Source organism: Narcine bancroftii, chromosome 12, assembly GCF_036971445.1.
Source record: "Narcine bancroftii isolate sNarBan1 chromosome 12, sNarBan1.hap1, whole genome shotgun sequence".
Classification (NCBI taxonomy): domain Eukaryota; kingdom Metazoa; phylum Chordata; class Chondrichthyes; order Torpediniformes; family Narcinidae; genus Narcine; species Narcine bancroftii.
The window spans coordinates 19,228,416-19,242,521 of NC_091480.1; the positions used below are offsets into that span (position 1 = coordinate 19,228,416).

Genomic DNA, 14,106 nt, shown 5'->3' on the forward strand with positions numbered 1-14,106 from the left:
CCCCCCGGAAAAGATTTCAATTTTCATATATAACAAAGGTCACTCTTTTAATTCCCTCCTTATTTCCTCTGTTCCCTTTCATTCCCTTATTAATTCTTATCTATACTCTATATATTTTCCTCTAAATACGGATACACTCATGTACACACATATATACATACACATCTATATATATACACACACACATACATATAGTTCGTGGTCATTTTTACTCTCATTACATGTCTTCATCTCTCTGCTTGTTTTGTAGTTGTTCTGCAAATTTTCGTGCTTCCTCCGGATCCGAGAATAGTCTGTTTTGTTGCCGTGGAATAACTATTTTAAGTACCGCTGGGTGCTTTAACATAAATTAATATCCTTTTTTCCATAGGATCGTTTTTGCTGTATTGAACTCCTTCCTCTTCTTCAGGAGTTCAAAACTTATGTCTGGATAGAAAAGAATTTTTTGACCTTTGTATTCCAGTGGCTTTTTGTCTTCTCTTATTTTCTTCATTGCTTTCTCCAATATATTTTCTCTTGTTGTATATCTTAAGAATTTTACTAAAATGGATCTTGGTTTTTGCTGCGGCTGTGATTTCGGGGCTAGTGTTCTATGTGCCCTCTCTATTTCCATTTCTTCCTGTAATTCTGGTCTTCCTAGGACCCTGGGGATCCAATCTTTTATAAATTCTCTCATATTCTTGCCTTCTTCATCTTCCTTAAGGCCCACTATCTTTATATTATTTCTTCTATTATAGTTTTCCATTATATCTATCTTCTGAGCTAACAGCTCTTGTGCCTCTTTAACTTTTTTGTTAGATTCTTCTAATTTCTGTTTTAAGTCCTCTACTCCCATTTCTACGATTATTTCTCGTTCTTCCACATTGTCCACTCTTTTTCCTATCTCTGATATGACCATCTCTATTTTATTCATTTTTTCTTCTGCACTCTTAATTCTTCTTTTTATTTCATTAAATTCTTGTAAATGCCATTCTTTTACTGATTCCATATATTCTTTAAAAAAAATATATCCATTGTCCTGCCTTTCCCTTCTTCCATTTCTCTATGTTCTTCTTCTTCTTCCTCTGGGTTGGCCATCTGCTGTTTCCTTGTTTTCTTTTTGCTCTCTTCTTTCTTGTTCTCGTTGTTTTCAGTGTTCTCTTCCTGTTGCTGCGTTGCAGCTGTCACTCTCAGCTGTGGAGATCGACTCCTCAGCTGTTCCCCCCTCCCGTCAGTGTGTTTTTTTTTCATGCGCGATCGCGCACTTTTGCTCGGCTCCGCGAGCCATTTTTGTAGTTCCGAGCTCGGGACTTCCATCGACCTTAGGGAGCGGGCTTCTCTCTCCGCGGCGGGCCTCCTCGGACAGGTAAGGCCTTCACATTCTTCTTCCGACGTTCTTTCTTCTTCTCTTCTTCCCGTTGCTTTCGACTTTTCTCTCTTTGCTGCCATTTTCTTCTCACCTTTACATTTACTTTATTTTAATTTTTATTCTTGTACCTTTGTGTTTTGTGCGTTTTTTTTCAACTTTTCCGGAGAGGGTTGGAATTCCCTGACCGGCCACTACTCCATCACGTGACTCCTCTTTCTGTTAATTTCTAATTGAAAGTAGAGTCTGGATCCTATTCATGGTATTGGACAAAAATTGAATTATCCAGACAAATGAGTGTCTGAGGTGTCTGCAACTTTTCACTGCTTTCTTGCCAAGCAAGAAATTTCTCAATTTTTTGGATGAAAAAAAATTATCCTTTTTGTTTGTTATTATAAAGTCTTGTTACATTTACAAAAGATTATTTTCAAAGTCATTTTTAATTTGGAATTTGCAGAATATTGTTAAATATTTTTGTTTGCAGGCAAAAGTTTCTTTAGAACGTCTTGAGACGTTTCTCTCTCATGATGAATTGGATCTAGGTGCTGTGGACAAAAACCTCCCTCCAGGCTGTAAGTGCAATGAAGTTTACCTGCATAAACCTATGTTTAGCATCTTGCATACTTTATCAAAACTTACCCCTGTAAATATATTATAAAATTCTGGTTTTAAAAAAAAAAATCTTATTTTGTAAAGAATATATTTGTTCTGTCAGTTCAGGATTGGCGTTGCAGTTTTAACCGTTGAATGATCCAGTTGTGTCAAATTGGACAACATCATATAGCAAGAGATGGTGATTGAAAAATCACTCTGCATGTTCTTCCCAATCTTGTGTTTGTGATTTAGGAATATTTTACTGACTGTTTTCTCAAAAATGAGAGAAAGAAAACATTAAAAATGAGTTGTATGATTCTCAGAACCCCGAAGTCAATGAGTCATGTATGTATTTTAGTCAGTTTAAAAAGCAAGTGGCATAAATGGCAAGCAAATTAAAACTTAAAAAACCCACTAATTCCCAAGAGGAATTTTGCTGTTTATTAAAAAGAGAAGATTTCCCTATACATTTAAGTGCTTGGGATATTTCAGAGCTTCAATCAATTTTTCTTTTTTCTTTGGCTTGGCTTCGCGGACGAAGATTTATGGAGGGGTATGTCCACGTCTGCTGCAGGCTCGTTGGTGACTGACAAGTCTGATGCGGGACAGGCAGGCATGGTTGCAAGGGAAAATTGGTTGGTTGGGGTTGGGTGTTGGGTTTTTCCTCCTTTGCCTTTTGTCAGTGAGGTGGGCTCTGCGGTCTTCTTCAAAGGAGGTTGCTGCCCGCCGAACTGTGAGGTGCCAAGATGCACGGTTGGAGGCGAGATCAGCCCACTGGTGGTGGTCAATGTGGCAGGCACCAGTAGATTTCAATCAATTAACAACTTTTTAAATAGCAGTGTGTAGCGGCCCGTGGCCATTGCCACAGGCTGACACAGAAGTCACTGTTCGAACGGGCAGCATCAGCAGCCTGTTCCCATACGGTGTAGCCAGCCAATCACCGACAACAGATTGCGAAAGGGCCAATCAGTGCCCAGGGTGGCACAAACCACACCTGTTGACACTGAAGCAAAACAGGCCGATCCAGCCAAACACTGATGGCGAGTCGTGAAATCACCAATCAGAGTCTGAAGGAACAATGGCCATGCCCGTTGGTGGAGTGGCAGCCAGGGCCAGCCTGACAAGATAAAAGAGAGCAGCCAGTTCATTAAATTAGTGTCAACTGCACTTCTTGGCGTGTGTGTGTCTTATTTCCGGAGCTATAATCTTGAGACACACCACAAGTGTTTCATTTCATATAAAGTTGCTTTCTTATAATTCCTTTGCTGTAATGTGAATAATTTTTATTGTAAATTGGTTGAATTAAAAAAAAAAATTATTCACTTCATGAACAGTAGCTCATATTTATATCTTATGTCAATAAGGTCAAAATAGCGATTCCAGTGAGAGATTTGAAGAATGTTATTTGTCTGAAAGATTAATTATATTTTCTTCTAATAGCATTGAACAGCATCATTATGAATAGAGGAACCTTCCGTTGGTCCAAAGAAGACCAGCCATGCCTTAATAAGTAAGAAACACAGAAGTTCTTCACATTACTGGCAATGCTTAAAAATCTTATTTTGAGAATGATTTCCAGATTGGTGGTTTTTGCACATCACTTGTTTCCAATGTGCATTAAAACACAATTTGATAGGAGAGGAATTGAAGATGGGTTGGTATGTATAGGAGAGGAAGGTTGAAAAATAAATAACAATAATAAATAAATAACAATAAATAACGTAAACAACTACTTGCATTGTCCTGTCCCAAGCAGCATAGTTTTGTAAAACACAATTGACTTTTTATTTCTGTTTAAACCACTGCCCCTAGTGGTGGTAAATATGTAGGTTTTTGAAAATCTACAGTATAATTGTCCAGCTATTACATTGAACTATATGTATGGGCATATACAGTGTTTTTATTGATACAGTTTGTAAACCATGCCATTAATGTCACAAACCCAAAAGAAAAATATAGAACCAGGTTGTAGGTAACTTGTCCCTCAAGCCTATTCTGACCTTCAGTAGGGTCATGACTGGTCTACTCAGATAAAAATTCCTTCTCTGCCCTCAATCCCCCGTGGAAAAAAAATCTTAACCCCTAAATATTTCTATTGATGCAGCCTCTACAACTGCAGAGATTCATCACTTTTTATGAGAATAAATATCTATGCATGCCTGTTTTTAATGACTAGCTCTTTATCTCAAACAAAGGAATTTAAATTCAAGAAAATGGGCCAATCATTTAAAAAAAATCCCTTGTTTGATATTTTCCCATTGGTGAAAATATCTCAATATCTGGCTGCCATTTCCCCCTTGAGATCTTGTATCTTCCAGTTCTTTGAAAATCTTGAGAGTAAAATGCCTAACCTACTTAACCTCCTTGATGGGATAATCAACTCATCCCATGAATTACCGGTAGGTTGGTGAATCTCCTTTGGCCTGCTTCTTTGTAGGCGGACCAGATCTCTGCATGGTACTCCCAGCAATGGCCTTTCCAAAATTCTGTAGAATTGCAACAAAAGTTCCTGTTTTTTAAACAACATCCTTGTTTAATTCATCACTTTGTTGAGATGAGCATATATTGCTCATTCCTAATTGCTTTTGAGCTGGTGATGATAAGCAGTTAAGTCGAACTGTTGCAGTTCTTCTAGTGGAAGGAAGGTATTCTGATTGCCTTATCAATTTAGATTGTTTAAATGGACACCCCTGTCTTCATTTTAGAACATTCTGTATTGCTAAATGACCTTGAAATCAAATCATGGACTCGTGTGCTTTCTTAGAAGGAAATGGTTGAGATAATTCTGAGATCAGGTAAACAGTGAGTGCTTGGCATAAAATACTGCCGGAGTTGTGATTATGCACTGAATTGTGTTCCTTCTTTCTCAAAGCAAATGATTTTAACCCTTTATAATCAGTACTTAAACAGTAGTGAACTATAATTGAATCTTTATATGGTAACTTTGACTCCAAACTGATGTCAAAGAAAGTCCTCCTCAGAGAGATGTACCATTTTAAATATGATATGAATTTTTGTGGATAAATTTGTCTACCAAATTAATATTGAATTATAATTAGAGATCCCATCAATTATTTTCCAGTTATCTGTTTGTTGGAAGTGTTGCCCAGAGCAAACCACAGACCTGCCTTTAGTCATATGTAATGCATTGTCTATTCTCCACCATTTGAAAAAGAATGGAGAGTAGACTACCTTGTTTGCTGCCATACAAGATGATTCCTGTAAAAGACAATTCCTCTAAATTTCTACCTGAAATGTAAGTTTTGAGCTATACTTACTGTATAAGACTACCCCAAGTCTGGCACTTTCCGTTGACCAGTGGAGTGATGCTGCTGGACTCATTTAACATTAATTCACAATATTTTAAAATCACATTACCCTTTAAAGCATTAAATTTTAATAAAATTTTAAATTAAACAACCCTCGGCTCCTTTAACAGGCCGTTTAAAGCCTGCACAGAGCCGACAGCAATAGGATTTGGGGAATGCTGAGACTTCGCTGTTAAGGTTCAAATGTTATATTTGGCATGGAAGTGCGCTGAGACTTTGTTGATAAGGTTCATATTTTTGGCATACAAGATGACCCCTGGTTTTAGGGTGACATTTTTAACATTCAAAGACTGTCTTGTACGCTGGCATATACAGTGTACATTTACATTAACCACCTTACTGACTTTGCCATCTGTTGTAGCTATTCCCTCAACTTTATTTTTTCAGAAAATTATCTTTGAGATTTATGATATTTTTCCTAATTGGCTAACATTGCTAATTTTTCTCCTGAATCTTATTTTTCCAGTTCAATTTTGTCATTTCTGTTTTTGTACCATTTGAGACCTTTGTTTCAGTCACAAGTTGCTTTGAAACTGGAAATGAAATTCATCTACACCATGATCTTTATTTCTCATGAGATAATTTGTTAATCATGTGTCATTACACAATATCAGCCTAAAGAGCTCGTTCTCAGGATCTTCATTGTATTAATATACTTGGAATTTCTAATTTCTGCTCTGTCATCTACCTCTCAGTGCTTTACAATATTAGCTTTGTTTTTGTTTCTCTGAAGGCATCGTCTGATTCGCTTACAAGCCCTACATTTTTCAGATTTTACATTGTTTTATTTGCACTAAATTACTCCAGAATTCTGTCAAATGCACCTTTTGCATTGAGAATTACAGCAATTATTTTCCACATAATTCTCATTAAATGCAGGGCAAATTACAATTGAAAAGCTATTACAGTTGGCAAAAGTTGCCCGATTTCAGCAATATTAAATACTGATAACAAAACACATTTTCATCTTAAACATTGAATAAATGGTTAAAAGTTTTTCTTTTAGTGTGTGTACAGGCTATAATAAGGAACCATTAAGTAATTTTGTAGGTGTTATGGGCATTTTTTTTTGAATAATGAAAAAAATTATAATTATAACTTCTGAAACTTTGGAATAGTGGAATTTCTATCTTACAAAGAATTGCATGTGTAGTGAATAAAACATTTGTAGTGCTTTTTGATTTTTGTGAAGCAATTTATGACTGCCATATATCAATGAAAACTTAATGGGTTTCATAAAATATTACCTGGTTTAATCTAGTAAACATTTTTCTCAAACTACACAGATTCATTTTTGTTATTTAATTATTTATCTTGTTTTTTTCATTTCCTTTTCCACAGCATTGACATAGAAATTCCTGATGGATCCCTCGTGGCTGTTGTTGGGCATGTTGGATGTGGCAAATCTTCCTTGCTCTCTGCATTGCTTGGGGAAATGGAGAAAATGGAAGGCTATGTTGCTGTTAAGGTAAAACCTTTTGCTCTTGTTTGTAAATGAAAGAAAGCTAATATGTAAAACAAAAGGGTAATCCTAACCTGGAGGTTGGATAAAAGAAAGGAGATTCTTGTTCAGTTTTGTTATTTACATGTGTTAGATTAGTCTTCAGTTGATGATTCTTGGCTCTTAACTGTTTTTGTTATTGGGGGAGATAATGTGTTCCCTTAATATGGTCAGACACTCGCACGATAAAGCAAAAAGTTTGCACCATTGAGGACCTAGTTAAACTCAGGTTGGCAATGTTGCACAAACCATATTGTTCACACATCCAAGACTAGATTCCCAAATAGATATTCCATTCCAAACTCTAATGTAGGAGCAGGTTTATCAGGTAGACAGGGGAAAAAAATATCAAGGATGTAGTCAAAGTTTTCTTGAGAAGGTGCAATGTCCCAAACAACTCCAGGAACCCTTTAGCTGATCAAAGAGAAGAAATATGGTTGTAGTGAGAATCTTGAGGGCATTAATCAGCAACACAAAGAAGACCTACGTAAGTCGTGGAAGGAATATAAACAACCCCCTTGTCAGTCCCATCAGCTGCCTCCTTTCTCCATATGTGGAAAAGTGTCATTTTCATATTAGCCTCCTTGCTCACCTCCTCAAAACCAGGGTGGCAGCAAGAACATTTGTACTTCCTGCAGTGCATTATATTAACAAACCACTTTTAAGAACTTGTTTAAAATTTTTGTCTTGTCTCTATGACGTGCGAGTGAATATTCTCATGGAGGTTGATGTAGGAAGATAAATCAGTATATTTTCTTTGGAACTGGAGCAACAGCAAGATAATATTTTAAGGAAAAGTTGATCAGCCATGACTGATGCAGAATAATGTATGCCCAAAGTAACCCTAGTTTGGTTCATGATGCATACCTTTGAGGACTTGGCTTCTTCCTATTTTGTTCTGGATAACAGACCAGATGATCATTCTGGCTAGACAAAAGGGGAAGTTTACCAGCACACTGATCTAGCCACGAGTCCTCTATATACTTGAGTTCCTATTTTAACACCCAAGTTTTTTTGTTGGGGGGGAGGATTTATGAGCCTTGTTAGGGGTGAGAAAAGGAACAATTTGCAGGTGGCTAGTTATGATTTTTGTAGCTGCAATAGGAAATTGTTCATGTATTTTGATCAAAGAAATCCTTTTGTTGAGAAGGGGATGATGCCCTCTAAAAGTGTCATAGTATATTGCAGTGTATACAGTTTGAATTTGTGAAGTACAATTTCTTGTTCCCTTCTATCTATTACTGTTTGGGAATATAGTTTTGGTTGAGGATCCTTTTACATAGAATTACTGACAATGTGGATCATATAGATAAGCCAAGTGGGTCAGCAGGATTGCTGTGTTTACATTAACCACCTCCCAATTTCATTCACGTTATTATCTTCAGTTTACCTTAAAGTTTTCATAAAGTTTCCATTGGAATGCATCAAAGGGGATTACTTCAACATTTTTGCATGTAACAAGTTCCATGCTTGTTCACTTTGAGTAAAGACCCTTTCTTGTGATTTACATCTTAGTTTTGTTTTATATTTCGGCATGGTTGGTGTAGCAGTTAGCACCACGCTGTTACAACGCCAGCATCACGACCGGGGTTCAAATCTGCTTTCTGTAAGGAGTTTGTACATTCTCCACTTGTCTGTGTGTGTTTCCTCCCAAAGTTCAAAATCTGCTGGAGATGTAGGTTAATTGGGTGTAATTGGGCGGCATGGGTTCGTCGGCCAAAATGACCTGTTACTGTGCTGTATGTGTTAATCTAAATTTTAAATTTGAATTGATGATGCAATGTTTTTGGATTTTTGATCCTGTTTGTGCAAACAATCTGTACAAATTTACCTTGTACAATTTATTTTTAATTTCAAAAGTATCAAATCTATTCTTTTCTGGAGAACAAGCTCAAGTCCAGGGGTGTAGTGTGATGGCATAGGCAAGGGACTTGGGAAAAACATCTCTCCCAACAGATTAAAGAAAAGCCCGTTTAAAAGTTTTCGGAGAAGAATTAAGAAATAAATATGAAGGAGACCAGACCTCAAACAGCAAAGAAACTGGTTTTAAAACAGTCGGTAAGTCTGGAAGAAGTGAGGCCTACCTCGGAGTTGGAGCCTGGAGACTCAATTGGTGGTCCTCTCCACCCCCAGTGATGACATGCGGCCGTTCCGAAAGTGACGCTGGCACCAGTGCCACGGAGCTCTGGGCAAGGTGGTACCAACGTCAGGAGATGCTTCTCCACAGAGACTGGAGAGGTGGTGAGCATCTAAACGAGCCCGAATATTTTTCTCTCTGCGGTGGGGACTGGTGCTCGCTGACCCAGTGACCCAGGGTCAGTGGAGGGCCAGCCTAGGACCTGGTTGTGGAGAGGAAGACAAGTTAAACTGGTGGAAGCAGAAGATCTGGGGGCTGGAGCTATTGAAGCTGAAAGCCCTGAAGAGGAATTGGAGATTAGTGAAGAGGAGAGAGTTGAAGAAGTATCTCCAGCTTATGGTAGGCCTACAGCTAAATATAAAGATTATATTCCAGGCTATGTCTCAACGGATTTCTTCAGGTTTGATAAAGTACAAGAAAAAGTTAAAAATAAAGTTGAGGATTGTGTTTGTGATATTGATCAATGTCAACAGAAATTGAAAACTTCGGATGATTCATTGGGTGGGGAATAGAGAAAAATGATTAATTCTTTGGAAAATCAGCTGGAGGAATAATGTGAAGATAGTGGGACTTCCGGAACACTTTGAAGATCCTGAACCAGTAAAATATTTTCAAAAATGAATCCCAGAAGTTTTCGGATCAGATTTTTTTCTGAATAGACTGGAATTGGATAGTGCTCATAGAGCCATTACCAGGTCAACTGCTCTGATTTGTTTTGGTAAGGTGTCTTCGTTACCATCGTAGAGAATTAATTTTATGATTCAGAATCCTTGACAACATGGATTTTTCTTCGCAGACCTTAGAGCAAAAGTGTAAAGTATTTAATTCGGCGAAAGAAGTCCTCTGGCAGAAGGGTTAGAAATTTGCTTTCAGATACCCAGATCAAAGGTCTGGGTATCAAAGGTTTTTTATGGAGAGCGAAACACAATTTTTTGATGATGGAGATGCATCGATATTTGCCAATTCTTTTGCTTGACCTTAAAAAGGGACAGTCTGCAGATGCAGAAATCAAATGGAACTTTTGGAAAGAAGGGTAATGGAGAACGAAAAGAGAGAAGGGAGAAAACTTCAAAAGATCAGAAGGATGAATCAGAAAAGGAGAGTAATGATTCCAAAGAGATATTCATTGATGATGATCAAGTGAATAAAGACTTGGAAGAAGCTTATCATACTTCATTTTCTTTATATATACAGTTTGTTTCATTCTGTTTGGCAGAGATGCCAATTGTATATAACCGAAACCGTTGGTCACTTAGTGGCTTAGGCTGCTACCCGTATAGTAAAGTGGGGTAGTAGAATAAGTACTTTGGGGGGGGGGGGGGTTTATTATTTTAATTTTTGTTTCCTTCATTTTTTATTTGAACTTTGTTGCGGAGATGAGAATTAATTTCACTTTTTTATGGGGGTCCTGCTACATGGGTCTGGATGTTAGTGAAATGAGATGGCTAATTTAAAATTTGCAACATTTGCTCAATAATCCAATTGGAAGAAAGCGAGTGTTATCTTGTATTTTAAAAAAAAATGAAAGGTAGATGTTGCATTTTTTGCAGAAGACACATTTAACAAAGAGGGAACTTCAAAAATTAAAGAGAGTTTGGGTTGGTCAGGTTTTTGCTTCTTAATTCAAAATCTAGAATGTGGCAATATTAGTTAATAAAAAAAATCATTTAGTTCAGAATCTGCATACGAATTTGAGGAATTTTGATAATAAGTTGTAAAATTTATTCAGATTGTTGGACACTTGTGAATATTTATGCACCAAATGTTGATGATGAGATGTGTTTTTTTCAAAAAAATTTTTAAAATTTAGCACAGTCTTTTCATCAAATTATGCTTGGAGGTGATTTTAATTGTTGTTTAGATCCTTTAGTTGATAAATCTGGTAAAATAACAACTAGAACAAAGATGGCTAAAAATTGATATCCTTGATGAAGGAAGTGAATTTGATTATATATAGATGAAATTAAATTTGAAAGAGATTATTTGTATTAATTTAGAATTGATTTTTTGTTATCAGCTCATTTACAAGGAAATGTGGTAGATGAATATGTCTAGAATTTTGTCGGATCATTCACTTGTTTTATTGACATATACAAAAATGGAAAAAATGAATTCTACACATCGTTGGAGATTTAATCCTTTATTATTAAACAATTCTGAATTTTGTAATTTTATTACTGAACAATTACAACGTTGAGGTACAAATTTACTATCCACTGACTGTCTATTTATATTATGGGATGCATTGAAAGCATATTTAAGAGGCCATTATTAGTTTTACATCTAAACTTAAAAAGCAATATTTTGCTGAAACAGATACATTAGAGAAAGAAAGAAATGTTTTGATAAAGAAATTATAAAGAAATCCATTTGAAAAGGGGGAAAAAAGCACAATTGACCTAAGAAATTGAAATATAATACATCATAAACATAGATTTTAAAATTTATTGCAAAGATCTGGACAAATATGAATTGGGGTAAAGGGCACATGAAGTCTTAGCATGGCAGTTAAAATCTGAATGAGCATCTAGCACAATAAATGCTATTAGAAAAAAATCAAGAATTTCTTGTATACCTAAAGATATTAAATGAATTTTACAGAATTTTATAAGAAATTATATACTCAGAAGTTGAGCAAGATCAAAATAAAATTGATAGACTTTTAAGTAAGGTGTGATTGCCTTTTTTAAATGATTGGATGAGAGAGGAATTGGAGAAGCCAATAGATATTAAGGAAGTATCTTTACCTCTTAAATCAATGCCTAATAGTAAGTCTCCAGGAGAGGATGTTTACTAAAGAATTTTATGAAAAGCTTCAGAAGTTATTAGTGAAGTATTAGAACAAGCTAGAGACACACAATCTTAACCAGCAGAGACCCTTTGAATACAAAATCTTACAGACCAATTTCATTGTTAAATGTTGATTATAAACTTGTGACTAAGGTTCTAGCCAATAGATTAGCTCAATTTTTACTTGAGTTAATTCATATTGACTGAGTGGGATTTGTTAAAAACTGTTATTTGGAGGATAATATAATTAAGTTAATTAGTTTAAAGTTTCACAGGAGAAATCTGACTTACAAATTGTCTTATCGTTAGATGCTGAAAAAGCATTTGATAGAGTTGAATGGTGTTTTTTTTTTATTTAACGTATTTAAAAAATTTCAATTTGGACCAAAATTTATCACTTGGATTAAGGCAATATATAAACAGCCTATGGCTAGAGTTGTGACATATGGACTTTTGTCTGAATCTTTTAGGTTAGAGAGATCAACTAGGCAAGATTGTCCTTTGTCACCTGCATTATTTGCATTGGTGATAGAACCTTTAGCAGAGTGAATAAGGCGAGATAAAGAGTATTACAGTGGGTCTGGATGAATGTAAGATTAATTTATTTGCTGATGATGTGTTGATTTATTTAACAGAACCAAGAAAGTCATTGAAAGTTTTACAGGTTAGGTTAAGGGAACATGGGGAATTATTTGCGTACTGTGGTGGAGCACTCACTCAGGGTGAACCGGCCCCGCTTATAACGCCACCTGGCGGGGCAGCCCTGGGAAGATGGCACAGTTTGGGGGTTCTTCCCCAGTCAAATCTCCCGTGTGGTGCATGCCCCAGGCAGCTTCTGTGACATCATCACGCACAGGGTGGCTGAGCCAACACTGCCCTTAAAGGGGCACATGCCAAATTTAAAAAAACAGTCATTAACGACCCTCAATGTGGTGGTTATGTTTTTTTCACTACTCACACTGCCACAGTGGTGACCGTGATGAGCCCAGACGTCTTTCTGGTCTCAAAAAAACCATGGATTCGGCAGAGCTTAATGCTGTCTCTATCAAGCTTCCCCCCCACTTTTGGACCCACCAACCGAGAACATGGTTTGGGCAGGCGGAAGTGCAGTTTCAACTTCGCAACATCTCTGCGGACTCCACGATGTTTTACTACGTCGTGAGTTCCTTGAACCAAGACACAGCGGCAAGGATGGACGACATCATCCATCACCCCCCCCCCGACTGCGGGCAAGTACACTGCCCTTAAAGACCTGCTGCTGGGAACCTTTGGGCTCAGCACCGTCCCCCGCCCCCCCCCCCCCCCCCAGCAACGGGCTTCCAGGCTCCTACACCTGGATGGGCTTGGGGACCGTAGTCCTTCGGCACTGATGGACGAAATGCTGGCTCTGGCGGAAGACCACAAGCCTTGTTTTCTCTTCCGCCAAATATTCCTGGAGTAGATGCCAGAGGACATTCGGCTGCACCTTATGAACAAGACTTCTCAGACCCGAGAAAGGCAGCAGCCCATGCAGACGTCCTCTGGCTCATGAGGTGGGAGAACAAGGCAGCCCTCAACCTGGTGGCACGGCCAGGAACCAGCCAACCGCCGCCCACGCCCCAGACCAAGCCAGCGGAGGGCCAGACGTCCTGGTGTTTATACCACCAACGCCGGGGAGTGCAAATCCGTAAGTGCCACCAACCATGTGGGTTTCAGGGAAACGACTAGGTCAACCGCCTTTAATGGCTGCGACGGCTGGCCACACCAACAGCCTCCTTCATGCGACAGACAGATCCACTGGCTGCCGATTCCTGGTGGACAAGGGCTGAGCGTCTCCCCCTCACCGCATTAGAAGCTCGCACCTGATCTCGTGGTCCAACCCTGAGGGTGGCCAACAGCTCCACCATCAGCACCTATGGCACCTGCAGGGCACAGATCCAGATTGGGAAGGAGAAGTTCCACTGGAGGTTCGTCCTAACATCTGTGGGCACCGCGCTGTTGGGGGCCGATTTCCTGAGGGCTCACGGTCTGCTGGTCGACATGAAGGGCAAGAACCTGGTCAATGCCCGAAAGTTCCACTCCACACGACTAGACACAACAGATGCCTGCAGACCTGAAATCGCCTCCGCCACAGATGAGTTCGGCAACATCCTCTGTGGGTTCCCCGCCATCGTAGAGCCACGAACATCCCGTTGCACGTTAGGCCCAGACGGCTGCCACCCGAGAAGCTCCATTGAGCAAAGGAGGAGTTCTCCAGACTCCAAGAACTTGGAATCGTCCGACGCTTGGACAGCGCCTGGGCATCGCCGATCCATATGGTCCCAAAATAGTCTGGGGGCTGGACACCATGTGGGGACTACCGTCGGTTGAATGATGCAACCACCCCCGACTTCCAGCGCACGGGTCTTCTCCATGGTGGTCCTCGTGCGGG

The 14,106-nt window shown here is 38.6% G+C and overlaps 1 protein-coding gene across 2 annotated transcripts in view; it reads left to right on the top strand.

Moving 5' to 3' along the window:
• Positions 1 to 14,106, top strand: part of abcc1 (ATP binding cassette subfamily C member 1 (ABCC1 blood group)) — an 81,993-nt gene that overhangs the window by 35,043 nt on the left and 32,844 nt on the right. For both annotated transcript variants that reach the window (XM_069905671.1, XM_069905672.1), the window contains 3 exons: positions 1,830 to 1,917; positions 3,380 to 3,449; positions 6,610 to 6,736. In XM_069905671.1, the coding sequence (XP_069761772.1) occupies positions 1,830 to 1,917; positions 3,380 to 3,449; positions 6,610 to 6,736 (285 nt within the window). The remainder of the gene's footprint in view (positions 1 to 1,829; positions 1,918 to 3,379; positions 3,450 to 6,609; positions 6,737 to 14,106) is intronic.